Here is a 27,528-nt window from a genome sequence, read left to right as displayed (position 1 = left end):
CCCCCCGCCACAGCCAGCAGACCGCTCACACCCCAACGCACGCCATCAGCCCTCCAGAGAAGAAAGAGGGACTGATCCGGGAGTCACCGGCGGCGCCTTAGCAACTTTGCAGACAAGCACAAAGAGGCTGCAGCTGACCACCACCGCCACCTCATCCGCTGCCCAGTTTGCGTGCGTGCTGAAGCGCTTCGCCCTGTTCCTGCCTCCCCGACCACCAACAGCACGCACACGCGTGAGCTCCGCAATGCTCACACTGAAAAGAATCCTTTCCACTCCGGCGAGGGAAGCCAGATAAAAACCGGGAGGGATTGGAGGCGGGGGGGGGGGTGCATTTAGAGATGCCAGGAGGGTCAGATAAAAGTTGCTTTTCAGTTCGCTGCTCCGAGCCTCGCAGCCACCGCAGGGAGCGGGGTGAGATTTCCCAAAGCCACTTTCACACCTTCGGAGAACGCACTAGCAAAGAGTAGCCCGCAGAGGCTCAAGTTTCCACGGAGGGCACCGTCGGGGAGACGCAGCCCGGGAGGACGGGAGGGTTGGGCTCGCTACCTCTGCACACGGGCGAGCCGGGGCTCCGTCTCTCAGGTGAGCTGCTCCTCCGGTGGCTCTCAGGGGACCGTCTCGGGCGGCCCTTGGCCCGCGGCGCCTGCTCGAGCGGAGCTGCGGCCGCCGGCGGCGTCGGGCTGGGCGGGCTGGGGCCGCGGGCCGCGCCGGGCCCCGGGAGGCTGCCCAACGAGGCGGCGGAGGCGGCGGCGAGCGGGCGCGTGGGACTGTGCTGGCTGCCCCGCAGCAGCTGGTAGGGCACCGTGGCTCGGATGGGCTGCAGCAGCCGGCCGCTGCCCGCAGCCGGGGCGCAGCCCACGCCGCCGCCTCCGCCGCCCGCACTGTTCCCGCTCCCGGTGCCGGTGGCGGCGGAGGCGGGCGGGGAGCCCGCGGCGCTGCGCCGCATCCTCTGCGGCGGGGGATGAGGGGTCTGAGAGGAACTGGAGGAGGAGGAGGAGGAGGCAGTGGACATGGTGGCTCGGCGGGCCCTGCACGTCGCCGGCCGACACGGAGGCGCGCGAGCGTGTGGGAGCCGGCGCGATAGTGCGTGCGGGTGTGTAAGGGGGAGGGGCGGCGGCCGCGAGGGGGAGGAGTCTCCGACGACGGGGGGAGGGGAAGGCTGCGAAAACAGACGTCCAACGGCCCCCAGCCGCCCGGCCCGGCCCGGTTCGGCGTGGCGTGGCGTGGCGTGGCGGTCACTGCCGGGGTGGCGCGGGGCTCGCAGCCGCTGCCGCCCGACAACGCATCGCGCTGACAGGGCACCGGCCCGCTTCACGCAGCCCCGGGAGCCGCCCGCAGGCCTTCTCCTCAGCCCTCGTGGAGAACCCCGGCAGCTGAAGGAACCTCCGATTCGGAGAGCCTGCTGTAAGGGAAGAGGGCCTCGAGGTGCCCGGCGCGCTGCCGAGTCTCCAACGCCGCCCGTCACGGCCGCCGCCGCCTCTACGGGCTCCTCACGCCGAATGGCAACTAGCCCCTCCCCGCCAGCCACACTCCGCCCCCGGCACCGCCCCCTGGAGCCCCAGACCCGGCAGCTGCCGCAGCGAGCGTCGCTATTGGCTCTGCTGCTCTCCCCCAGCGCTCTGGGGATTGGCTATGGAGCACGAGTGAAAGGCACGTTCACCAATGACGGTGGTAAGCCCCGCTTTTAGGGCGGGGCGGCACGAGGAGGAAGGGCTGAAGAGGGGGCGGTGCGTGTGGGGAGGGGCGTAGGAGTTGACAGCCTTTGAGGTGAGAGCAGACTAGGAAAGTGGGTCCCTGTGTGTCCTGCGCGTGCCCGGACACCCACACACGTGCACACGCCCCGGTGAGCCGACTTCGGGAGCTCCACCCCCCGCCCCGGGCCGGGTGTAAAAACTGAAGACACAAGACGCTTGAAGCAAACTTATTTTGCAAGCACACCTGCATCCGGTGGGATGTTAGAAGAAGAATTGATCCCTTTCTCTCTAATTTTAGGAATCATGAGTTATCGGCTCTAGGAGCCTTATTTGTCAGTGGAACTTCAGCCACTAGCAGCACAGCAGTCTTTGGAAACTGGACAGAACAAAGGTCGCCCTGACCTGCAAAGATTGTATCTGAACATTTGTAGTGAGGTGATGAAAAGATACCCATACACGTGTTACAAGACGGTCCCTCTGAATTACAGAGGCCAACACGGGTTTTTACGCCACTGCATTAGCAGTTACATTCATGGGACGGCACCCCGTTGGCTTTCCGGAAGGGGTGGACCTGGCGTAAACACTTGGCAGAATCTAACAATTGACTGAGGGGGTTTTGTTGTTGTTGTTTTCATTCTGCAGTAAAATTGCGGAGATACAAAGATTTGGATGACTATCAGAACTTTAAAGTTTTAAACCTTAAGCAGGACAATTAATTTACGGGTATCAGAGAGCTTCCATTCCCGTGAGGTTAAGAGAAGCCAGAAAGGAGATGGCCTACACCGGGTATCCGGCCACAGCAACAAGCTTCACCTGGCCTCAGGTGCTATGTGCAGGGGTCAGTATCACACAGAGGCTCCATCTCTGCTTCCTGGAGCACAGAGACAAGAAAGCATAACAAATTCTGGAAAATGTTGTTGAAACCCCAAAATAAAAAAATTGGCATGCAGTGTTTTGCCTCCCATGACAGTTCCTCATTTATCACATAATGGAATTACAGGTCACAGTGGCTGAACACTGGCCAGGTGCCAGCAAATGTTCTAAGAACATGCTGTGCATCACTCAGTCCTCCAACCATCTACAAGGTAGGTACTGTCATTCCCACTGTGCTCCCAGCTGAGGCACAGAGAAGCTAAAGACATTTGAGATGACTGGGCTGCCAAGTGGGATGCCAAGAGTGTAACTCCAGCTGCCTCCAGAGTCTGAGGAAGCCCTCTGGTCACTGCTGAAGGTTGGAGAGTTCAAGAGCCGTTAGAGTTGGTAGACCAATCCGAAAGTATCATCTGCAAGATACGTTATCATTAGCTCAAAAGACATTTTGCAATTGAAGACAGCCCATTATTTCTTCTGGCTTTTCAGAATAGTATACTTTCATTATTGCAAAAAATTGCTCTTTGAGGCTTCATATAATTGACCTAGTTAGCGCTTCCATCTAAGAATTAACGATTCTTCATTGATTAAGAAATTGCATTTTTTTTGTCAGTGAAAGAAAAGGATAAGTGGTTTCCTTGTAGTGATAGCAAGAAAAAATTTATGCAGATTAAAAAATATATAAAGTTTCAAAAGTGCTGGTTAATTTCCCAAATTGTGCATTTGATTGCAGCATGTTTACATCATGTAATTATCATCTCTGGCCACTCCTAAGTGCAGGTATGGAGCAGTCCCAGCTCGTTCCAGTACACTAACCTTAAACGTAGGCTAAGTCACTGTCGAAATGATCAATATCTCGCTGAGACCTAAAATCACACACCTAGCCATAAACTAAAGGCTTTCTGTGGCTGTTCAAATCTGTCACAGCCAACTCGAATCACACCTCTAAAACAAATCTAAATGACCTTTACAGATAATGAGTATGATCTTCAAATACAGGTGACAGCTGCTGGTACTTTGGAGGTACAATCACTTTCTTCCTGCCAAAGAGACCTGGGTTGTTTCTTAAACCTTTCCTCTCAGAAGCAATGAGCCGCATCCTTGCGGAATTCAGGATCCAAATAAATCAAAGAGGGCTCAAATAGGTGAACTTTCTACCTGACTTCAAGTGTCCACTTCTGGACAATACCTCACTCGTATTCGGCATGGTGGTAGGCGCCCAGGGTATGCAGAAGCCTGGGAGAGACACTCCTGGAGGGGGTGCGGATTGCTGGTGTGTTGGCTATGAATAGATCCGGTGTAATTTTCCCTGATTGTTGACTGCAAGTGCAGCGATCCTGGAGCAGTCTGTAACAGGCTGAATATTAGTAATGATCTGTTTACTGTGCTGTCCTGATAGAAGCTTCTTGGTTTAAATATGGTGGTGGGCCATATTTTGGGTTCAACTAAAGCTTAGAATCATCGGTTATGTTTGTTTAACAAGATGAGAGATAGCAAGATGAGAAATCAGAGAGCCTGGAGAATTCCTATAAGCTTCCTTTTCTAGTTCCAGCTGGCTAGCCAGGCTGGACTGTCCAGGACCTGGACAAATCTGAGCGGCGATCCAGGCTGTCAGTGTTAGCAATGAGGTCATGGCTGGGAGAGAGCACTGAACAGATCTGCCCTGATGATGTTCATCTTAAGCTGATTAAGTTCTCTTGGAGGTGGATTCCTAATAGCAACAACAACAACAGAGTCCTGCCTGAACTGTTGTCCGTGGCAGATGCTGGGAGTAAAAGCCCTCACTACTGGGGGGTAGCCTGTGTGAAGCGTGCAAGGTGTTCCTTCTGCCTGAAAGCACTCTGCCCTAGATATCCAGATGGCTCCCTCGTGTCTACCACTTACTTATTCAGAGATCACCAACTTCAGCATGGTGCTTCCTAAAATTGCAAGTACCCCTATAGGCTTTCCGTACTCTCTATATCATTTTGTTTTTCTTTGAAACACTTATCACCATCCAATTTGTTACATAATAATTTTGTCTTGAGTCCAGGATGTAAGATCTATAAAGGCAAGACTTTTAAAATTAATTGTACAGCTGCTGTATCTTGTGACAGACAACCAATAAGTACCTGTTCAGTGGTGTTGAAAGGAAGGCAAACTTTAATTATGGTTTGTCTTATGAACTAAAACTTGTACCTTTCATAAAAAAAATAGTGTAAGAACAGGTGTATTTCTGCAGCAAAAGCATGACCACAGAGTAGAAAAATACTCTGTGTGGTTAATGTAAACCGTACTGATGTGAGCACTAGAGCTGGCATTCAAAAAGAAAGAATAACTTGTATGGTCCTAGAACCCTTGTACGGTCACAGTACAATGTTGGTCTCGGTGGTTCCTGGGTGCTTATCAGGAGTTGAAAATGAAAAACAGAATTGGTTACGGAGAAAAATCAGTTGATATTTACAGAGAACAGACAGACCTGAAATTAACAAAGACAGGCAGTTGAAGAGGCTGAGTTGGGAAGTGACACCTGCTGATGGGTAGCTGGTCCTGCTCAGTGTTGCGACCAGCCAGCTACTCTCAAGAGGACTGTGTAAAGGAATTGAAAAATAAACTTATTTAATTCAGTAGAAAGAATCATCACATTAAAATGATGAGTTTTGCTTTGTTACTAAAACAAGTTCAGAAATAGGCGACACTTTATTTTTAACCAGAAAGGTCATCCAAAGAGTGAATATACAGTTATTCTATGAGAATAGAAAACCATGATGAGGAGCACTGGTTTTTCAGTTTCTTTCTTCTCCACAGTGACTCTGGTTGCCAACCACAGCGCTGGTTTCACATGCTCTAAACTACTGCATCGGTGGACACTTACAGTGAACTAAAAAGACTGTACTTTGGAAAAACAGCACATTCCCACTTTTATGTGGGGACCAATGAAATGTAAATATTCGAACCCTTCCCACTGTGTGATATTCCACTTGGTTTGGTCCCAAACGTGATGTTCATAATATGGAAAGTAGCAGTGAACCTCTACCTGATGATGATCATCTTACATTTTAATGAAAGTATAAAATGTGTTTACGGTTAATTTCTTCCTCTGTGGCTGAATCATTTTTAATCACATGAACAAGAGTGTTGAAGCACTGAGGGGGAACAAGTTAATCAGTGGTGCTTGACTAGAGAAGTTTCTTTGTATTATTTTCAACTTTTTGTAGCACACAGGTTTTAAAGTCTTACTCAGCCGTCTATTGAAAAGGTTCATGTTATTGTATGTAAGGAGCCCGGATGAGAGCAGATTAGCAATAATATTAGTATCAAGCCATAATAACTGCTTATCAAGTTACTTATAAAATACTTTAAAGTGCCTTATACCCTGTACATCATACTTGTCATCACACTTTGATCTGTTTAGGAGTAAAAAGACAAGCCTACAAATAAGGCATCAAGCAATGTCTACATGTACACTTTCTATAAAAGAGATGCAGAGCAAATCCTGAGTTGTCCATTATGAAGATTAATGCAAGGAGAGTTTATAGGATGGCTTGAAGGCTGAAGACTGAAAGATGACTGAGGAGGCTTTGAGAAGAGTCCATATGAGTTTGGGTAATGTGACTTTGAGGGAAGACAATGGCATGGAGGAGAACAAAGAGTGATCCTTCTGAGCTGAGGGTCATATGGACCGTCCAAGCAGGAGGTTAGTTTCCAGCTTGAATGCCTGAGAGGGTAGTAATGGCCTCAACAATAACAGGACAGCCATAAAAAGGACTGAGTTTGGGCAAAAGATAGTAAGGTCAGCTAGATTTGAAAGAAACAGGGGATATAAGTATTGGCAAGTTTTAAAGGCTAGTAAAGCTGAGAACACAGAGATGGGTTTGAGGGTTATCCATGAACATATGGTAGTTGAACCCAGAGGTACTTATGAGGTTGACAAAGGAAAAAGCTTAGAAATAGAGCATCGAGAGCAAAATTTTGGAAAATTTTGCATTACAAGGGGAGAGAAGAATGAAAAATAAATTTAAAAAAAAAGAAAACTAGAAAAGAATGCAGATAGAGAAGTACTCCTTAATAGAACGCAGAGTTCAAGGTCTCAGATGATGAATTTAGTAGACGCTAAGATTCCACATCCCCGAGAACTAATCCTCCCCAAACACACAGAGAACACGGGCCTGGTGGCTATTTTGTAAAAAACATGCTTATTCCTCTGACCAAAGATTAATTTTACCTGCAAGTGACTTTTTACTAAAGTTGACCTGACTTTCTCTATGTGGGGATTTCAAATTAAGAAATAATATATTATTCTACTAAAGGCAGGAACTAAGCAAATTCACGCATGAGGGTGGTGACCACCAGGCATAGGCATAGAAAAAGCAGAGGAAATTTGCCTTCCAAGACAAAGAAGAATGAATTGAATTGCAAAAAGAAGGAAAAATGAGACCAGGTAGCCAGAAAAAAGGAAAGAGAGCTTAAAAACTAGTTCATTTCCATATGATGACTGCTTTATGTCTTATCCATTCTCTTCTGTCCTCTGAAACCACCCCCAGTCCCGTCCCACCCCTGGTGATACAATTACAGTATATTCCCAACATGGGGTCTGCACATCTTCCACCATTTGGCTCCAGACCTCAACCAGCTCCTCTATTTTGGTTTAAATTTCTTCCCTAATTACCTTTACAGGGACTTCAAGTATCCCTACCCTATTCATTAATTAACAACCTCCCAATTATTTCCAATAATGACCCCAAGTAAATACTTTTTAAAAAAAGATGAAGATTCTAATGCCACCTCTTTCCATTTGCAGTCTAATAAACTGAGCCCATCGCAGCAACACTCCTTGAAAAAATGTCTACACATGACTTCTGATTTCCTCTGCAACCTACTCAAATCTAGCTTCTGCCCATATCATTTTACAGAAAAGTGACAATCACTGTCAACAACCTTTACATAGCCAGGCCTAGTAGATATTCCTAAGACCTCATTCTAATTCAACTTGAAGCAGTTTTCCAACGCAACAGGCCAAGGTCAATCTCTTGAGAAAAAAAAAAATCTTGGATTTATGCCACTTAACTTGCCTGTTCCCTCCACCACTTCTGTACCCACTGCTACTCATGTCCTTCAGGGGCTTTTCCTCCTCCAGTCCCCACTGATAGTTGGGTTCTGTCCTCTGCCTTCTATTCTGCAAATTCATCTACTTAGGAATGAATTAATCTCTCCAGTCCAGCATCTCCTCCAAATTCTGCATCCATATATCTAGTTGCCAAATGGACATGTCCAGTCTCCATGAACATCTTAAGTGGATGTGTCCAAAATGGAAATAACTTCCTAATGTCTATATTTCTGACTTTTCCTCTCCCAAATTCTAACCACATTTTTCTCATTTCAATAAATAGCGTCAATATTTATCCAATTATTCCAAACAAGAAACCTGGGCAATACACCTGACGTGTCATATTCCTTCTTACCTCCAACACATAAGCTCATCCTCTCATTTGTTCCTCAGAAATACTTGCACATATCAAATCCACCCACCTTTATCCATTTCTTCTGCCACTACATTAATCTAAACTACTGCCATCTGTTACCCAAACTATTGCTAACGCTCCCCAACTGTTCTCCTAGCGTCTCCTCTCGCCTTCTTTAATCTAGTTTCTATTATTTGTGAAGGTACACTTGGACATATATTAGGCCATATTATTTCCTGCTAAAAGCATTCAATACCTTTCTATTACTTGGCTATGAAATTCAAACTCTTTAAAATAACTTGAAAGCCTTGGTCTTCCCCAACTTCTACCACCTTTCCAACAGTATGCTCCCCTTCACGCCAAATGATCACTAATTGATGAACTTTTTAAAAGGAGGTGGTCAGCAAAGGCACATGCTGTCAATTGGGCAAGAGAGTTAAGAGCTAAGCCAAATTCATTAGATCTCATCACTGGTTCTCTTCAAGATAAAAAGGTAATCTTTAGGGTTCATAAAATACAGCACCCTGAAAGACAATTGGTTTTGTGTGAAGAGTGAGAAGGTGGACACACAACAATTTAGCATACTCTTTGGTAAGTTTGAACTAAAAATCTGGCATGAAGCTAAATGGGATCTTGGAATTCAGCAAAGAAAAAAAAAAGCATATATTGATTCAATTTAAAGGAAAAGGGAAGAGATGCCTATTGACATGCCAATATGCTAATCAATACGAAGGAGAGAAAATAAAGAAGCCAAGTCTGGGTGGGGAGGAAGATATCCAAGAGGCAGCAAAGAACACCATCACAAGCACAAGGGTGACAAAAAGGGCAAGAAGAAGCCAGAGGCAGAAAGAAACTTAGGTGGCATGTGATGAGGGGACACGACAGTGCTTTGCCAACACATCCACCAGGACCTTGCCCAAAACAAGGATTCCACACCTTCCTCTGCAGAGTCTGACCCTGCCAGTGCTAGTGAGGAGTGGAGGACTGCACAGTTGTGGACAAGATCTCCAGGTGATCTTTACTGTCAGGCAGATTTGAGGTAGATTAGAAAAAAAAGTTTACCAAGTATAATCGCAGATCCAAAATATTTTTTCCATTATCAACCAAATTGAAAAAAACACTGATACTGATATTAATTTATAGAAATTAAAGTTTCAAAATTTTACTGTTACAATATAATCAAAGGGTCTAATCATTTTACATAATTAGCACATAATACTATCATTCCCATTAACCTGCAGTCAGTCCTCTGTCCCCAAAGACTTAGCCGAGCACAGATTAAATACATTTGAACAGGGCCTGGCGGCATGGCCTAGCAGTTAAAGTCCTCACCTTGCACACCCGGGATTCCATATGGGCACCGGTTCTAATCCCAGCAGCCCCGCTTCCCATCCAGCTCCCTGCTCCACTTTCCCTGTGGCCTGGGAAAGCAGTCGAGGACGGCCCAAAGCTTTGGGACCCTGCACCAGCATGGGAGACCCAGAAGAGGCTCCTGGCTTCGGACCGGCATAGCATAGGCCGTTGCGCTCACTTGGGGAGTGAGTCATCGGACGGAAGATCTTCCTCTCTGTCTCTCCTCTCTGTATATCCACCTTTCCAATAAAAATAAAACAAATCTTAAAAAAAATGCATTTGAACAAAACTGTCTGAATTAACATAGAGATTTTTTTTCACCTTCATGATTCTCTATAATAGAGTATAAGTCTATTTACATAGCACTTACAAGGCGTTAGGTATTACAAGTTATCCAGAGATGATTCAAAGTATAGATCAGAGGATGGGAGCTAGGCTCAGCAACAGGGGCACTGTTTGGTACAAAGAGCCATAGAGCACATCTCATAGAAGAGTGCCTGAGTTCAAGTCCCCACTCCTCTTCCAATCCAGCTTCCTCCTAATGTGCACATGATGGTTCAGGTGTCTGGATTTCTGTCATCCACATTGGAAATCCAGACTGAGCTCCAGACTTTGGGCTTCAGCCTAGCCCAGCACCTGCTGTTGTGGGAATTTAGGACTACGGCTCTCTCTCTCCCCCTCTCCCTACCCTTAAAATAAACAGAAATAAATAAATAAAGTGCACTGGAAGATACGTGTATGTTATTGGTAAGCACTGTGCCATTTTATACAGGCACTGAGCACCCCCAGATTTCAGTATCATGAGAGTTCTAGAACCAGTCCCTCCTGGATAATGAGGGGTAGCTGAGTAAGACCATGTGACACATATTTTCTTTTTTTTTAAAGATTTATTTTTATTATTTTTTATTGGAAAGGCGGATATACAGAGAGGAGGAGAGACAGAGAGGAAGATCTTCCGTCCGATGATTCACTCCCCAAGTAAGTGCAACGGCTGATACTATGCCGATCCAATGCCAGGAGCCTCTTCCGGGTCTCTCACGCGGGTGCAGGGTCCCAAAGCTTTGGGCCGTCCTCAACTGCTTTCCCAGGCCACAGGCAGGGAGCTGGATGGGAAGCGGGGCTGATGGGATAGAACCGGCGCCCAAATGGGATCCCAGGCGTGCAAGACGAGGACCTTAACCACTGCTATTCACAATGTAGCCATGCCTTCCATTTTTTCATAAATAGGAAAAACAGAAGTTGTTGTTCAGGACTTATTACAGAGGAAACAGAAAATGTTTAAAATTTCAAGGAAATGGTGTGACTCCATGGGTTTTTGTTTGTTTTTCGTCTTCTACTTCCTAATAAAACTTCAAAGTTTAAAGCACTTTCATATCCATGACCTTTGTGAACTCTGGAGTACATGGACACACTCTCCATTTCCCAGATGGGCAAACCGAGGCCCACTGCTTTGGTTGGGATTGCAGTGAGCACTTGAGAGATTCAGGAGTGGGAAATAGTTCCTGCTGATTTCTAGCTCAGTGTTTTTCCACCACTGTAAACATCGTCTAGGTGGCAAGAGTCAGGGATGTGACCACTGGGTAACTGGGAGGTTCAGTTCTTTTCCACATTGCTCTTTGAAGGACTGGGGGCCAGTAAGGCCTGTTGGAGAGGACATCTGCTGCCTGAGAGATTGATGACCTGTGTTCAGGGCACGCTGGGTGACCCTGATAACAGAAAGTCCTGTCTGAACATCCCAATGTGCTTTAAGCAGCCGGCGTGCCTGATAGAAAGGTGGGTGTGGTAATTACATACCTTGCTTTGGGCTTATCTTCTTCATATCCTTACCCTACACATGTCTTCCAAACATTGGTAATTACAGAGCTCAGAGCCAAAACCTACCAACTCATAATGCACACAGATGACATACTAAAATCAATTCAAACTTGTAAATCTGAAGAAAATGTCAGTGCTACTGTCTTCAGGTTTGAAAAGAAAACAGCTTCAGGGGTAGGCCACCTAGCAACCGAGACTCTGGTTAGGATCCCAGTTGTCTTGTATCGCGGGGCCTGCATTCAATGCCTAGCTCAGGCTCCTGACCCTGCTGATCCAGACCCTCGAGGCCATTGCGATGGCCCATGTAACTGGATTTCTGCCACACAGGTAGGAGACTCAGACTGAGCTCCTGGCCTAGGCCCGGCCCAATCCTGACTTTTGGGAGCTTTGGGGGAGTGAATCATCAAGATGATAAAATAAAATGTTTTAACCTTGAAAAACTGACGCAAATGACTGTAACCAACGTGAAACAATCAAGTAACTGCTTCTGAGCAAAATGTAAAGTCAGCATTGAGAAAGAAGCGCAGCACTAGGATGCTGGTGGCCTGCTTATGACACCTGAATTAGCATCAGAACTCTTGGTAAGAATTCAGCAAGTGTTTGTCACTGTGGCATCAACATAACAATTTATAAGGCACGGTGGAATTTCTCACCATCTGTATCAGCACCCTGAGCTTTCTTAAAGTATTCTGGGCAATTTGGGGCCCCCACAACTTAGAAGGCTAGGAATGTTTAAAGAATTGCAAAAGCAGGCTCTAGAAAATGTCAACTGCATTAGCTCTTCAATTGGAGAAGCGGTTTAAAAGGGTCCTCAAGTATATTTACTGCCATAGGTAATGGCTTCAGGGGTTTTATTTACTTATTTATTTATTTATTGTACAGAGAGTGTGGAGAAATGTAATCAAACGGAGAGGAATGGAGGAAACGGAAAGAATACAAAAGGTAAACAAGTGCGGAAGCGCGCTCCACACTTCCACTGCGGTTGACATACTGCATGCGTTGTTTCAGGAAATTCTCACAGAAATCTGAGAGAGGATAGTAAAATCAAAGTCAGAAATTCAAAGGTCAAAGTTCTCTAGCTGTTTTTGTAAGTTCTGCTTCCCTCCTCAGCCTGTGCTACCACTGCAATACTGTGTTACACAAGGCTATGGGATCTTTTTCTTCTTCCCTTCTTGAGTCACATGCAGGCATTCCCAAAAGTTCTTGCAAAACTGGCATAAAAAGATAAATTCCATTTGGAACAAAGCATCTTGAAATGCAGGCATTCGTTTTTTTCATAATACACATTTTCCACAAACTATCTGAAGTGCCTTTGTATGTCTAGAGTTGTGATACACATCTATCTAGAAACTAAACAACTGGACTCAGTTCCTCAGAAATCACTTTAATTCTTGAGCTAAAAAGATGAAAATTCAGGCCGGTACAGTACAGTTCCAGGATTTGGCAGGCATACTTTTTCTAATCATTAAAGAGTTGAAAGCTATAGCACAAGCAAGGCTTTTCTATTTATAATTGTTAACAGTTTATTTCCCTCCAATTTAGATACTCAACAATAAGGAATTAATACTATAAATCGTAGTATGAATACACAATGGAATTCTGTTGTTAAAATTATGTGTTAAAGTGTGAATGGCGTAAAATGTTTAGTATATGTTGTCAAATAAATACAAAAAAAACTTAGAAGAACCAAACTAAGAAATATATTTCTAACTTATATGCATTTTAATGTGTATGTTGGCAGGATTAGCAGTATTAGCAGTGGTTTCCTGACTATACTGGATAACAGGTGAATTTTTTTCATCTCTTGGTTTCTCTACATATTTATAAAATGAACAAAATCTATATATACTAGGGGGCTTCAAAAAGTTCTTGGAAAATGTAATTAGAAGGCAATATAAGGGCCAATGGGTTAACCCACCGCTTGGGATACCTGCAACCCACACTGGAGTGCCCGGTTCAAGTCTTGGTTACTGCGGGTTTCTGATCCAGCTTCTTGCTACTGCATTGGCAGGGCAGTGGATGATGGCCCCAATACTCCCACGTTGAGGGGCGACCCAGATGGAGCTCTGGCTCCTGGCTCCTTGCCTACTTCAGGCTGCTATGGGCATCGTGGGAATGAACCACTGGGCAGAAGATACCACTCTCTCACACTCTGCCATTCAAATAAGTCTTTACAAATATAATTCAAGGGCCAGGCAGCGTTGCCTAGCAGCTAAAGTCCTCTCCTTGAACGCCCCAGGATCCCATATGGGCGCCGGTTCTAATCCCAGCAGCTCCACTTCCCATCCAGCTCCCTGCCTGTGGCCTGGGAAAGCAGTCAAGGGCGGCCCAAAGCTTTGGGACCCTGCACCTGTGTGGGAGACCCGGGGGAGGTTCCTGGTTCCCAGCTTCAGATCAGCACAGTACCAGCTGTTGTGATCATGGACTGAAGATTTTCCTCTCTGTCTCTCCTCCTCTCTGTATATCTGAGTTTGCAATAAAAATAAATAAATCTTTAAAAAACACACAAAAAACCCACAAGTATAATGTAAATTTCCCTCATATTATTAAAATGCTTTATATACTTATATATATATATGCACATATATATGTATACAAATTTTTGCAAAGGTTTTAAATTTTTGAAACGGAATCACAGTGTATTACAGATACAATTATGTAAAGTATAATTTATTAAATAGCAATGGAGCCTACTGTTGCCAGTAAATTATCACTCTGCCCAACACCAGAAAGAAACTTGGTTCTTCATTCAATTTCTTATTATGCTGAAGTTATCATCTATAACTAGCAGGGTTTCTCTCAGTCTCTGCCTCAAACCATCTACTCGAATGCCTAGAAACACACAGCTAAGCATGTGAAAATGGAAAGATCAGTCACACTCAGGGATACTCAAAAGATGTAAATCCCATAACCCTTCTAATGCTCCTACCAGAGCACCCACACAGCCAATGCTCACAAATGCTGGCTATCTCCATGGTTATGCTTTTACTGATAAATCAAGAAACAGAAGAGTTCTATGGAAGAAAATGGCTGTTGCTCTAAGGATTTCCTATCAGCCACCTGGCACACAGCGTCTAAATGGCCTTACAATTAACATAGGCGGTGTCCAAAGGAATCCTTGTTACAGTGTAATTATAGAGTTCATCTCGTTCTCCTTTGGTATGAAGATTTTAACAAATGCTGGACACAGGAAATGAAGCTAACAATATCATTAAATTTTTCTTTAATCATTTTGCTACTGCTTACGTTACATCAAAGGATTGAAACATAAAGAAAATGTTAGAATTTTTGGATTTTATATTTTATTAAAAAATTTTTTTAAATTTAGGTATATCCTATAACAAACAAAAACACACATCTATGGTTCTCCCTTGAAAACATGTCCAGGGACTGGGGTTGTGGCACAGTGGATTAAGCTGCCACCTGCGACCCCAGCATTCTATAACCAAGCACAGGTTTGAGTCTTAGCTGCTCTGCTTCTGCCCCAGCTCCCTGCTAATGCACCTGAGAAAGCAGCTGAAGACGGCTTAAACACTTGGGCCCCTGAAAGCCACGTAGGAAATTCAAGGATGTCTAGGCTCCTGGCTTCAGCCTGGCCTACCCTTAGGCATTGTAGACCTTAGAAGAGTGAGGCAGTTGATGGAAGATTTATTTCTCTCTCTCTCTCCGTGTTACTCTGTTATTCAAACAAAATAAAATAAATCATTGAAAGAATTAATTACCAGGTCCATTTACAGACATATATATCTACTTAAGTGTATTGTAAGCATTCATATTTGATAAAATTGGAATGGTTAAATCTTCTATATTTTTTAAGGAAAATAATTGTAGCATGGGCCACATTTCTAGATGAGGACCTATTAAACCAGTCATTTCAAAGCACATGGCTTGGGCCTGTCATCACACTTCAAGATCAAGAACGAAGGCTTCAATTACGCAGTAAGTATCTGAGAAATGTTACAATTATAAGTGATAAGAAAGCAGTTCCAAAATGCATGAGAATTTTATGGTTTAAACTTAGACTTGTTGGTCTCCCACTCTGACTGACAGCAGAAGCATTTATTTGCAGGGGGGAAAAATCTGGAAGACTAGATGGCAAACGTTCTCGTTAGCTGGAGAGAAAGGTTTTCGCCTGCCCAATGTAGTCATTTCGAACATGTGGCTTAGGTCCACAGCTGCTACAGCCACCCCACCTCTCCTCTGTCATTCTGCACCCATCTTCTCAGGAGCCTTCCTAGGAATCCCTCCAGGCCCTCTGTGGAGGAGAGCCCACCATCCTCCAGGGTATCCCCCCTGTTTTGCTCTTTGGGGCAAGTGTGTCCTCAGTGATTTTCAAGTCTTTCCTGGTGTCATCTAACATTTCCTCACAGGTAATTGTTGGAGTTTTCACCCCAGAGAAGGCATGATCGTGGGAGAGAGAAGGAATAAACTGGAGGTGGAAGAGTGGTCCCTCACTGACGGGCATGCAAATGGGCAAACGGATTCCACCAAGGAAAACAGGCCCTGTGTTTCCTTGCCTATGTTCAGTGTGATTATTTTTTCACTGTATCCAAATTTCACATTTTAAATATTTTTAGGTCTCTATACCATGTGTTTTTAAGACAATCAATTTTAAAGCCAGAAAATAATCCAAATGGGGAAGGATGGAAGCTTATAAAAATTTGTTCCCTTACTCCCTCCTACTTAGAGCTCATTTATATACGACTGACTAGTGAATCTTACATTCCAGGTGGCAGAACACTCTTGTGGATAAATTAGGGATGTCTCTTTCTCTTCCGAGGGGAAGTTATGTGACTCTAGGGTTGGAAACCAGACAACACACACCCCATAGGAGGCACAAGAACTAGTTAGGAGGAGGATGACTTTTCATTTCAGAAGATTTGGAGAACACGCTTCTGCCAACTTGAAGGCCAGTTTTGGATCTGTAGGGTTAGACTGGCTTCAGGAGCACTGAGCGTGTGTTGCTCAGACATTCCTAGACTGGAAGAAAACCTTATGAGATCAACAGTGTGAGACCAGTTAAATGACCCGAGAATGACTTTCTTTATCTGTAAAATCTGGTGATTAAATTACCCCCAGCAAAAGATAAAACACATGTAAATTGGAATGAATCTGCACTTTCAGGGCTGGATCAATATTTTTAAAGATTTGTTTTCATTTTACTTAAAAGGCAGATTTAGAGAGAGAAGGAGAGAGACCTTTCATTGGTTGGCTCACTTTCCAAATAGCTGTAATAGCCGGAGATGGGCCAGTCCACAGCCAGTAACTAGGAGCTGCTTCTGGGTTTCCATGTGGGTGAAGGAGCCCAAGGCCATGGTCCATCCTCTGCTGCTTTCCCAGAACATAGCAGGGAGCTAGATCAAAAGTGCGGCAGCCAGGATTAGATCCGGCACAACGCTGTGTCAGCCCCTAGATGAATTTTTAAAAACCAAATCAAACGGGAGCCTGCAGATGAAAGCACAGAGCACAGTCACGCTTAAAGGGTGGACTGAGACTCCGGCTGTCTCTAAGGACAAATTCCAAAGTGATGAAGACACTCGAGTTCACGGTCATGGCTTCTGCTCGCTCCCAGACTGCAGTGCAAAGTCTGGAGAAGGCACAGTCTCTGTAGCAACACAGATGTCAAAACGTGCACATTTTGCTTTCATTTCAATCTAGAAATAAATAAGTGAATTAAACAGCAAAGATGTCTATTCTAATTTGAACTTCTCTGTACATAACCTAAAATGTAGTGGGTGCTCAAAATCTGTTCATGACCAAATATGAGTATCCTCCATGCTGTGCTAGCTGTTAAGTACACGCCATAGTTCATTTATTATAAGATACTTTCTCACATTTTAATGTCTCTGGGATGTGGATAAAATTTAAAACGGATGGCATGTCATGGTTTAATTGACAGCATGATTTTTTTTTTCTTAGCACCACTTAAAATAATGGTACAAATGCAGATGGTGTCTCAGACTGGGTGAAGGATTTCATCAAGTGATGAAGTATTTGATGAAGGATATTCAACACAGGTTAAAAAACAAAAAGCTGTGTAGAGTCTTGAGGAGCTCTGGATGCTGTAGTGTTTGGAGTTGAGAGCAGGCCTGAGAAGGTAGCAGCTGACAGCACAGGATGTCATCAGTGCCCTACGTCACAGGGAGGTCTCTTCTGACTCCCCCTAAGGTCCTAAATCCGGATCCCCACACTTGAGTCTCTTCACATGCAGCTGGAAATTACTGAGACTCCGCGTCATGTCCTAATGCCCAGAATGCTAGGTATGTTTTCTGGGTGTTCTATTTATTCAAAGTTCGATTGTACTTTAAAATACTTATGCATTTAAAGGATTTGGAACCTCATAAGGCTCCTAAGAAGTAAGTGAATTTTTAATGCCTTTCAGCTAACACGTTTTGGCCACTCTGTTACCATTCCAGCATCAGTTCTTCAATAGAGGATTTCAGCACAGGAACAAAGTATGCGTTTTAAGGAAGAATAAAATCAGCAACTTTCTGTTCTAGAGAAAAAATACACATACACATATAAAGAAACGTTGAGGGCTTGGAAGGGTGTGTCAAGGTGGCTAATTTTGAACCAAAATGATTAGGATTTGTTCCCCATTTATTTTTCTAAACTCTGTCACAGTCACGTGCATACCATGAAAAGATTATGCACAGATTTCGATTTCTTTCACAGAAAAATAAGTATCTTTGGTTCTCTTTTTTTCATGAGCTTTCTGAAGCATTCTAATGCTGCTCTTACAGTAATTGCTCATGTTACTCTTGCAGTAATTCAAAAACATGGTGATCATTTTTTCCTCACAGCAAGACTATACGAGCACTAAAAAGGACAGATGGAATTGTCATGGATGCATTTGCTTGGTTGTTTCTTCCCACAGATTCACAGGCACCATCCAGTTAGGCCCCAAAGTCCAGGTGAGAGTCAGCCACATACGAACCAGCAGGGGCCCCAGGCTGACACGCAGGAAATCATTCCACCCTCCATGTTGACAGAGCTGGAGCCTTCAGCCCAGTTCCGTGTTGACAGTACAGACATATGCATGCCATTTGCCTTCTCCAGCCTGGCTAAAGAAGGGAGCAATTTGCTTAAAAGCCTGATTCTGTTGTTCTGGATTTTGTTCAAAAAGCTGGAGCTGAAGTGTCTTTTATTTGGATGCTACGAGATCTCTTACAGCAGAAAGCCCTCTTAGTACAACTGTACCTTCCGCAACTGTGACCACATTTGTGCCAAATTAAAAATACTGATTAACACTATTTGAAAAGAAATGAAGATTTAAAAAAAAAAAAATGTTCCCTTTTGTTTCACTGCAATCACACTCTTAGGCTATTGTCCCTTCTTTTCCAGATACAGGGTAGAAAATTGTATTGCAGTTTTTTATATAATTCATAAATTCAATGGTTGATATCTTTCAGGTTGTTTGTATCCCGAAGTCATGTTATTAACATTTATTGAAATGTATCTCTTTCGTGTTGTATCTTAGGTGTATATAATCTTATCAACTTTACAGGAAAACCCGATACCCTTAGGGTCTGCATTAGTATTTGAAGAGATAAGCTCACTTTTAGTCCATGCCTAATACTATTATGTTATTGTTAGTGATAGCAGGCTATGTCTTATACATTTTAATATACTCTGTCATCGAATAATAACTCAGTTATGCTACTGATAAACAATAAGACTCACATCAAATTGTTGGTGATGTTTTATCAGTCTGTTTTTGCCAACTAAAGAATATAGAAAACCATGCCATAACCATTCTAGGATTTTGGGAAACTTCACAGTACCTCTTCATATGTTATTCAAAAAGCATTTGTTTCCAATTGTTTCAGAGGAAGAATACAAGGGACTCAAAAGGAGGATTTACTTGATGTTGTGAAATTCAACAGCAGACCCCTCTGAGGTGCTCTGGTAAATAAGGATGATCATTCCTTCCTCACTGGGTGGCCGCACTATTAAATGGAATGATGAAGTTATAGGTAGACACTCCACAAAGCCCTAGGTCGGCATTATTATGATTGCATAGGCAAAAGCATGGAGCTCATCAGACCAACCTTTAAAATGTGGTGCTTTTGAAGGTGTTGGAGCACTCAGGGAACAGGAAGAGGATGAACACTGTAGAGCCGGCATGACAAAGCCTCATCGCCAGACTTGCCTGGTAATGGACACAGTCTGCCTCTTGGAGTAGGCGAAGTCTCCTTCTGGCAAAGGTGCTTGTTGGGGCTGAGGGCATCTGGTTTTGGGTCAGTAAATTTAGGAGGATTCATGGAAAGAGGTTAGTGAGAATCCTCTTGGGAACTGAAATGGGTAGCAAGCTTGGATTCAAAGGGCTCACGGGTGCTCACAGAATATACCACCATCTTGACTGGCCGATGGAGACCATGTCAGCCCTTCTTGTCACCACACGCAGCTCTACCTGCTGTTCACACGGCAATGTTACCCCTCAAGTAAGAGTCAGACAGACCACGAGCTGCCTCCATTGCCCTGGCTGCTGCCTGGAGAACTCTGGCATGTTTGTGGGAAGCAGACATTCTACTTCCATCAGCTTGTTATCAGGCAGTAACACAGGGCAAACAGAACGGATTCTCCTGCGCAGTGTGAGTGACAAAGAAATGAGACAAAGTATGGAGAAACTGATGGGCAGTCATTGAAAAGGTACAAACAAGATTTATATGTCTGAAGGGACTGCCTTCAGAGTCAAGATGAAAGAAACAAGCCTCCCAGCATGACCACCCGGCTCTAACTAACAGGGATTGGCTCATCAGCTACAAGTGTTTGAAGGGTGTAAACAGCAAGGATGGAGAGAAATTATTTAGTGTGGGCCAAAGGGACGGACAGCAGGAGGAGTGATGGAAATGAAAGTCAAAACAAAAATGATTTAGGCAGCTGAGCGAGTCACAGACCCTAATGGAGAGGTCTATTATAGGCCACGCAGTCCCATCCCCAGAGAGGGGTGGCAGCCCCATCACTTGCGCCATTTACAATTGGAAAAGGCACTAAAAAGTAGATCAGCATACTGGAGAGGGAAAAACCACCGCCTGTCCTCGGGGGACAAGTGGGATGACATAATAGGTCTTTCCATCTCAAATTACTGAGATGCGGATGTGTGCAAGGGCACCTGAGTTGCTAGAAAATTTTTTCATCATCTGGACTTTATGGTTACTACAAGGTCTTGGTGAAGAGATTCTAATAGGCAACGGGAAGGAGTTTCTGCACTGTAAATAGAAGCCGATGCAGGATGAAGATGTTAGTGTGAAGGTAGAATCGAATCCAGTAAGTTCCCCCATTGTGATTCCAGTGTAAATAAATATGCACGTGTACCAACTGGGACACAAAAGAATATCTACGTAAGAAGAGAGACCCAAGACAAAGTGAAAGCAGTCTTGCCACATTTGGATGGGGTATGCATAAATGAAAGTTCAAGTAACTTGTTCTCTAATCTAGAAAAACAAACACCCAAGTATTTAAAGTATATTTCTTTTAAAAAAAAGATACAAGTCACTTTTTAACCATGAAGAAACATGTACTATGTACGAAGTTCAGCTCTCACATGTTGAGAATGTTTATGTCACATTTCTGTACACAGCTGCAGTCGTTAATTGGCAACTGACACATCCTGAAACCGGGGCTGGCCAAGAAGGGCCTATGTAGGTACAAGGTTGTGCCAACTTGAGCAACAACTGCAACGGAAAAGAACGGGCACAGATTGGTCATCTGGAAACTGGGGCAGACAGAGAAGGGCTAGTGTGCCTGTGATTGCTAGAAGGAACACAGCTGTGACTGTCCCAACCCTTCTCAGCCAGAGAATACACAGAAGCAGAGGACAAAAATGGTAAAGAGGGTGACACGAGAGAACGACAGCGAAAAAGAAAGCAAAAGAATATAGGACGGGAAAGCCACAGATGTAGGCTCTTGGCAGGTGGAGGATATCTCAGTTCCTGATAAAAATAGTGAGTGTGGTGGGGTAGAAGTTAAACTTGACGTTCTGGAAGATTCAAGTTTGCTGCAAACAAATTCAGGGTTTGACCTACAGCTGACAGATATAGGTCAACCCTCAGCTTGCTGCTCTCAGCAGCTGTAGCCAATGGAAGACAGAGCATGCTGCCGTAAGCTGCTGCTAATAGATGGAAATCAGCCTAACCCCATTTCCTGCCGCTGCTGTCCTCACTTGTCTGTCCTGGCCGGTTCAGGCACAGGCCGAGCTGCCTGCCTGCTGGAGCTGCAGGAGCCCTGAGGACTGGAATCTGTTGCTGACAGAAATATTCCCACCCTGACTAGGTGAAAGCTAGCCTTCTAAGCCTTTAAAAGGCAGGCATGGTACTGTCTAATTCTCGTTCATTAGCCTAAGTGCTATCCTCAATTCACAGATCCGAAAGAGGCTTTACGGATCCTTCTCTTCCGCAGAACTTCAGAGAGAGAGAAGCCCACGACCAAGGTCTCTCTTCGCAAAGGACACAGCACTAGTTAAGTGACCAGTTAACCTTAGTGACTAGTTAGGTGAGTTGTCTTAAGTTCCTGGAGGGGTTAGGGCAGAAAGAAAACTGACAATAAATGGAGAAATCAGGAAATAACATCTGAAGAAAAAAATAATTATCACGGAAACACTTTGGGTTAAACATCTACTGGAAAACTACAGTTCAGTAACACACACTGCTTTGTCCTAGGTATTTAGATGAGTCTCAAAACTGAGTTTAGATATTTTCCTATGTTTGCCTCTTTTAAAAAAGGTCCAACTCATTCTCCTCAATGAACAAGCCCTTAAATCAAACTCAAACTGATGATTTGGCCTCTTAACTCACCGGAGAGGCAAGAAACCTTAAATATGAAATATTTTGCATTCTTCCTCTTTTTTTCCCTCTGATTTCCAGATGAATCTGAGCTAATCTAGGACCAAAGAAGCTGAGAATTCCATAATTTAGGGTTTTTCATTTAAATTTTTTTTTCACAAAAATGAAAACAAATATGGAATCAACTAAGGTGTCCATCATCATCAGATGAATGGATAAAGAAAACGTACTAACACTTTTGCTAAAAACCCAAAATTAAATGTAAAGAAATGCCTGTATGTATCAGTATTGAAGCAAATATAGCTTTGTCAAACGTGGCTCTATAGTCTTAGCAAACAAAATGGTTAAGAATGCTATATCATCATAGTTTTTTCGCCCTTCTATTTTATTTTTACTTTTATGGTACAATGTCATAGGCTCTGGGATTTTCCCTACCCTCTCTCCATATTCCCTCCCCCCAACCTACTTCCCCAATATTATCAAGATAGTATAGTCCTTCATAAGCAGTCGTAAGTCCATCATTCTGTTATTTAAGAGTATACTGACAATCCTGATACAGACAATGGCAGACAGTCCATCATCCTGTTGTCAAAGATATATCCAACGGTTTCAATGGGAGTCCATCTTTGATGTCTACTGCATTGTATCTTCACATCTGGATATGACAGTCTCTAATACAGTTATTATACATTCCCTTAAATGAGATGCCATGAAACTAAATCAACAACAGCAATATTACCATCATTTTAATGATCTGTGATTACTTCCTAATTCACCATATATGGGTGAAAAAGTTGTTCTCCCACTTGAGTATCATTTGTCCCCTTTGTTTAGATTCCTGCTAAAGTAAGGTCTTCTTATTTTTAACTTGTTGAGCTCTCTATATTTTGCAGCATGAAGTCTCAGTACAGTGTAAATTAAAGATACGTGATTTCAAAAGTGAAGGAGAAAGCAAAAGAGAGAGGGAGAGGTGAGTGGGAAGGAGAGTAGGGGAGAGAGGGTGAAGGGTCGTATCATTATATTGTTAAAATTATAAGCTACATTGAAATTGTTAAAAACCAAAAAAAAATTAAAGGAGCAAAATGTACATGTTTTCATTATCTTAAGAGAGCAAATGAATCCTCAGATCTCTTGTCCCATTACTCTGATTTCTGGAGGATATTCTTGCCTGGAAGCCGCTCATGTTCCAGAAGCACAGGTAACTGGCTAAATAAATACAAGTGGATTTGTGCCAGAAAATCTGGAAAATATTGAAAAGAATAGAAAATCACCTATAAGCTTATCACACAGTGACACCCATGTGAACATTTCTGTCTGTTTCCTACTTATGTTTACATGTATGCTTGCCAAAATTAGTTAAATTAAGTGTTTTAGATATTTTTACATATTACCAAATTGCCATCTAGAAAGATTAAATCAATTTTGAAATTCATTGTCATTGACAGGTATAATTTCATAAAAGCAAGCTTTTAATATTGAGAGTTGTAAAATAATGTACTGTTTTTATTTTGTTGCATTGCCTCACCCCTAAAGCTCAGTCTCTCTCTCCTCTGTGATTCTGGTCTAGTCTGCTTTGGCTCCTCCGTGACAATATAGCTTCTGGATTTAACCTCAATTCTAGAGATGAGTCCAGTCTAACGTAGTTCAAACACGGTATACTCAAGTCTGTCTTGCCAGTTGGTGGTTCAGAAACAGAACTAAGCTTTTTTTTTTCCCTGGCATTTTGATCCAGGTTGGTCCCAAGTTGAGTCAGTAAGGCTAGGAGTACTTGTGTCTGGTTGTTAGCAAAGAGAATCTCCAGTGGATATGAGGACCTGCTGCCACACAGCTGATGCAGGTCATGCTCTTCCCATCTTGAAGGCAGCCAACCTGGCTTTCTGGTCCTGCAAGATCATCCAGTTCCTTACTGTCTAAGGTTGTTGGATGTGGCTCCAATTCCTCCTGTGAGAAGCTAGAATCCTTATCCCATTGAATATTTTGTCTTCGGTTTTGTTTTTGCCAATTTCTTTTGGGTATTGTATTGACAATACAATACTGCTGATGTGGTAAGAACTTCTTTATGTTATGGTTACGTCTCCAAGCTTACCACTTTATTATTTTCTATTTCTTGCTATTTAGTATTGTAATATAGGGCCTGGCATGGTAGCCTAGTGGCTAAAGTCCTCACCTTGCACGTGCCAGGATCCCACATGGGTGTCAGTTGTAATCCTGCCAGCCTCACTTCCCATCCAGCTCCCTGATTCTGGCCTGGAAAAGCAGTGGAGGATGGCCCAAAACCTTGGAACCCGGCACCCATGTGGGAGGGAGACCCAGAAGACGCTCAACGCTGCTGGATTTACATCGGCTCAGCTCTGGCCATTGCAGTTACTTTGGGAGTGAGTCAGCAGATGGAAGATCTTCCTCTCTGTCTTCCTCTGTGTATTTCTGACTTTCCAATAAAAAATGTAAATATACATTAATATTAATACAACCAAGTTTACCAATGTTTTTGTTTGTGGTATATTCCATTGTTTTTACTTTTAACAAAAGAGATTGGTTTATTTTTATTGGAAAGGCAGATTTTACAGAGAGGAGAGAAAGAAAAATCTCCCATTTGCTGGTTTATTCCCCAAATGGCTGAACGGCTGGAGCTGATCTGATCTGAAGACAGAAACCAGAAGACTCCTCTGGGTCTCCCACATGGACACAGGGTCCTAAGGCTTTGGGACATCTTCTGGTGCTTTCGCAGGCAACAAACAGGGAGCTGGATGCGAAGTAGGGCAGCTGGGATATGAACTGGTGCCCATATGGGATCCAGGCACTTGCAGATAGAGGATAGGCCAATTGAGCCATCACAATGGTCCCTGCCTTTACTTTTATTCACGGGGTGGAGGTCGGGGCGGGGGGAGAGAGAGCGGAAGAGAAACCACCAGGTACTAGGCACAAAGAATATAAAGTGAGACAAAGAAGATCATCCCTCATGGAATTTATTTCCTAGTGGAGGAGTGCAGACAGGACAGACACTAGCTGAAAATCAACACGTGGAGTGTGAGCTGCTGGTAGATACATCCTGTAAAGGGAAGGTACACGACACACCAGCCTTGATGGAAAAATTAGAGTTAACCAGGGAGGTGAGGAGAGGCTTCCCTGGGGAAGTGGTGACTGAACCACAATGAGTTCTGAGAAAAAAAGATTCGAGTCAGTGGAAACGTCAGGTCTTCTTCGGGAACAAGTGAAGGAGAGGCTTGATAGAAGATGAAGCTGGGAGGATGGGGTGTGCAGGTGGAAGTGGGAGAGGCGAAGCATGATGGTAGAGCATAGTGGCTCCTTCACACCGACAGGAAACCACGGCAGGTGTCATCTTTGAAAATCACATTGGCTTTACCCCTAACAGCTAACCCAATATGTAGTCCTACACATTCTGTTTTCTAATTCTGTCCTTTTCAGCAACTTCCCTCCATGTTCACCAACTCTGCTCTCACCCAGTCTATGACCTCTGCTGCCTAGACTGATGGAATAATTTCTTCAGCAATGGACTTGTACTTCCTCCTGCCCCTCTGCAATCCATTCCTACATTACAATAAAATGGACTTGAAACTGATGCTATTTGATGACATGGAAAACAGTGAAAGGCCTGAATATTCAACATAAAAGCTATATGAAATAATATTTTTTCTGAGCTCAAGATTTTTGCTAAAAATGTAGATTTTCAAGGTTCTTGCCACACAAAAACTAGGTAACTAGGTCAAGGTTATTTTGTTTTACTAGGCTTAGTTTCCACTATCTATACTTATAAAAAATATAAGTATACCTTAAACATATAAGCATTTTTAATTCAAGGGAATAGATTTATATTGTTAAAAAAGAAAGGATGATGACACTCAGAGAGTACCATTTTGTTGTCAGTTTGACTTTTGGATAGATGGATATGGAATGGGAAACCAGTGAGTTCAGTTTTGTGCCTGATGAGTTTGAAATTCACTTGGGATGTCCAAGAGAAGAAGCCAAGTGGGAGGTGGATGCTAGGTAGACATTTTCTGCTTGCCCAGCGGCAGTTGCTCACCACTCGTCTCTATTCTGCTGTGTCCAGAGAAACTGACCTGTATGGAAACATCCTGTGTCTCGTGAACTCTGGATACTACTATGTGGTGATGAAAGAATAAAGAAAGAGCATAAAGGCTCAATATTTCCTGTTCTCTCTGTCTGTCTGTGTGTCTCTGTCTGTCTCTCTCTCTCTTCCCTTCCCTTCATATCTTATTGCTCCTCTTGGTCTAAGCCATAATACTTCTGAGATACTGTACCATCATCCTTTCCTGTCTTCCCTAAATCTTTTGTCCATTATCTCTTTAACAAAAATTTCCTGCATGACCCATTTTGAGGAAGTCACCTGTCTTTTACATGGATCCTGACTAAATCGTTTTTTTGTCTAAGTGTAGTACCTGACTAATACTGGTAAGTTAAAAATGGCTTGAATTAGAGCTTCAGTTTGTGAGTCACCTGAATGGTGAGGGCAATCGGAGCCATGAGTACGAATGAGAATCTCTTGGGAGAGAGTGTAGAGAAAGAATGTGGCCTGAATAACTCAAATACAGAATGATCTCAAGAAGAGGATAATCCAGGATAATTTTTCACTGGCAAAATAGGGCCCAAAGTGATGGGAGAAAAATCGGAGGTGCCTGTCAGGAGAGCCAAAGAACAAGAAGAGAAAAAAGCATTGATAGTCAAGACTTATCAGCTGGTACTGTGGCATGACTGAATTCAGTGGCTTACACCAGTTTGGATCTGTTATTTTCTGTGTCCACGTCTCATTTATATTGCTTTTATTTTTTAATTTCTTTAACTTGTTGAGAATTTACTTTGGAATAGCTGGAGGTGGAAAAAAGTCTTTCTCTAGCCATTATGCCAACAGTATTTATTACTAGGTTATTTGTGTTTCCATTGTAAATCTATTACAATGACTTTATCATGTACTGTTTTTAAAGGTACAAAGAAATGCTTACGTACTTTCTACTAAATGTTTGTTTCCTAGTTGTATCATATTGGTCAATGTTTCTCATATCATCATATTTAAAAAAAATGTTTTTTAATTTGAAAGATAGAGTTACAGAGAGAAAACAAAAACAGAAAGATATTCCATCTGCTGGTTGATCCCCCCCCCCCAGTGACCACAACGGCCAAAGCTTGGGGAACCACAGCCAGGAACCAGAGGGCTTCCTCCAGGTTTCCCAAGTGCGTGCAGCATCCCAAGGATTTGGGCGATCTCCTGCTGTTTTCCCAGGCGATAAGCAGGGAGTTGGATTACAAGTGGAGCAGATGAGACACAAATTGCTGCAAGTGGAGGCACTGGCCTCATCATCAAAAATATAAAATGCTTTAGGGCAGGTCTAAACTCTTATTTCTTAATTTTCACATTTCTAGTATCACAGTTCAATTGAATCTTCCAGATGAACTTTAGAACAGTTTCATCAATTAAAAAAAAAAAAATCCACTGGGATTTTGTTTGAGAATGTTTTGGTCTTGTAAATTCAATTGGGAAGAATTTATCTTTATTATATTTAGTCTTCCTAGCCAGAAACTTGATATATACTTATC

The 27,528-nt window shown here is 43.4% G+C and overlaps 1 protein-coding gene across 3 annotated transcripts in view; it reads right to left on the bottom strand.

Moving 5' to 3' along the window:
- The window catches only part of GLCCI1 (glucocorticoid induced 1), a 135,268-nt gene that overhangs the window by 84,624 nt on the left and 23,116 nt on the right, over positions 1-27,528 (bottom strand). For 2 of the 3 annotated variants that reach the window (XM_040965050.1, XM_040965051.1), the window contains exon 1: positions 547-1,485. The exons of the other annotated variant lie outside the window; for it this stretch is intronic. In XM_040965050.1, the coding sequence (XP_040820984.1) occupies positions 547-1,012 (466 nt within the window). In that variant the 5' untranslated portion in view covers positions 1,013-1,485. Of the gene's footprint in view, positions 1-546; positions 1,486-27,528 lie in introns of those variants that run through there. 3 annotated transcript variants of the gene reach the window in all.

The sequence above is a fragment of the Ochotona curzoniae genome, unplaced genomic scaffold (assembly GCF_017591425.1).
Source record: "Ochotona curzoniae isolate NIBS_2020 unplaced genomic scaffold, NIBS_Ocur_1.0 scaffold_3835, whole genome shotgun sequence".
Taxonomy (NCBI): Eukaryota; Metazoa; Chordata; class Mammalia; order Lagomorpha; family Ochotonidae; genus Ochotona; species Ochotona curzoniae.
Note: the sequence above shows the minus strand (reverse complement) of the source record. Positions and strands in the feature narration are given on the sequence as shown.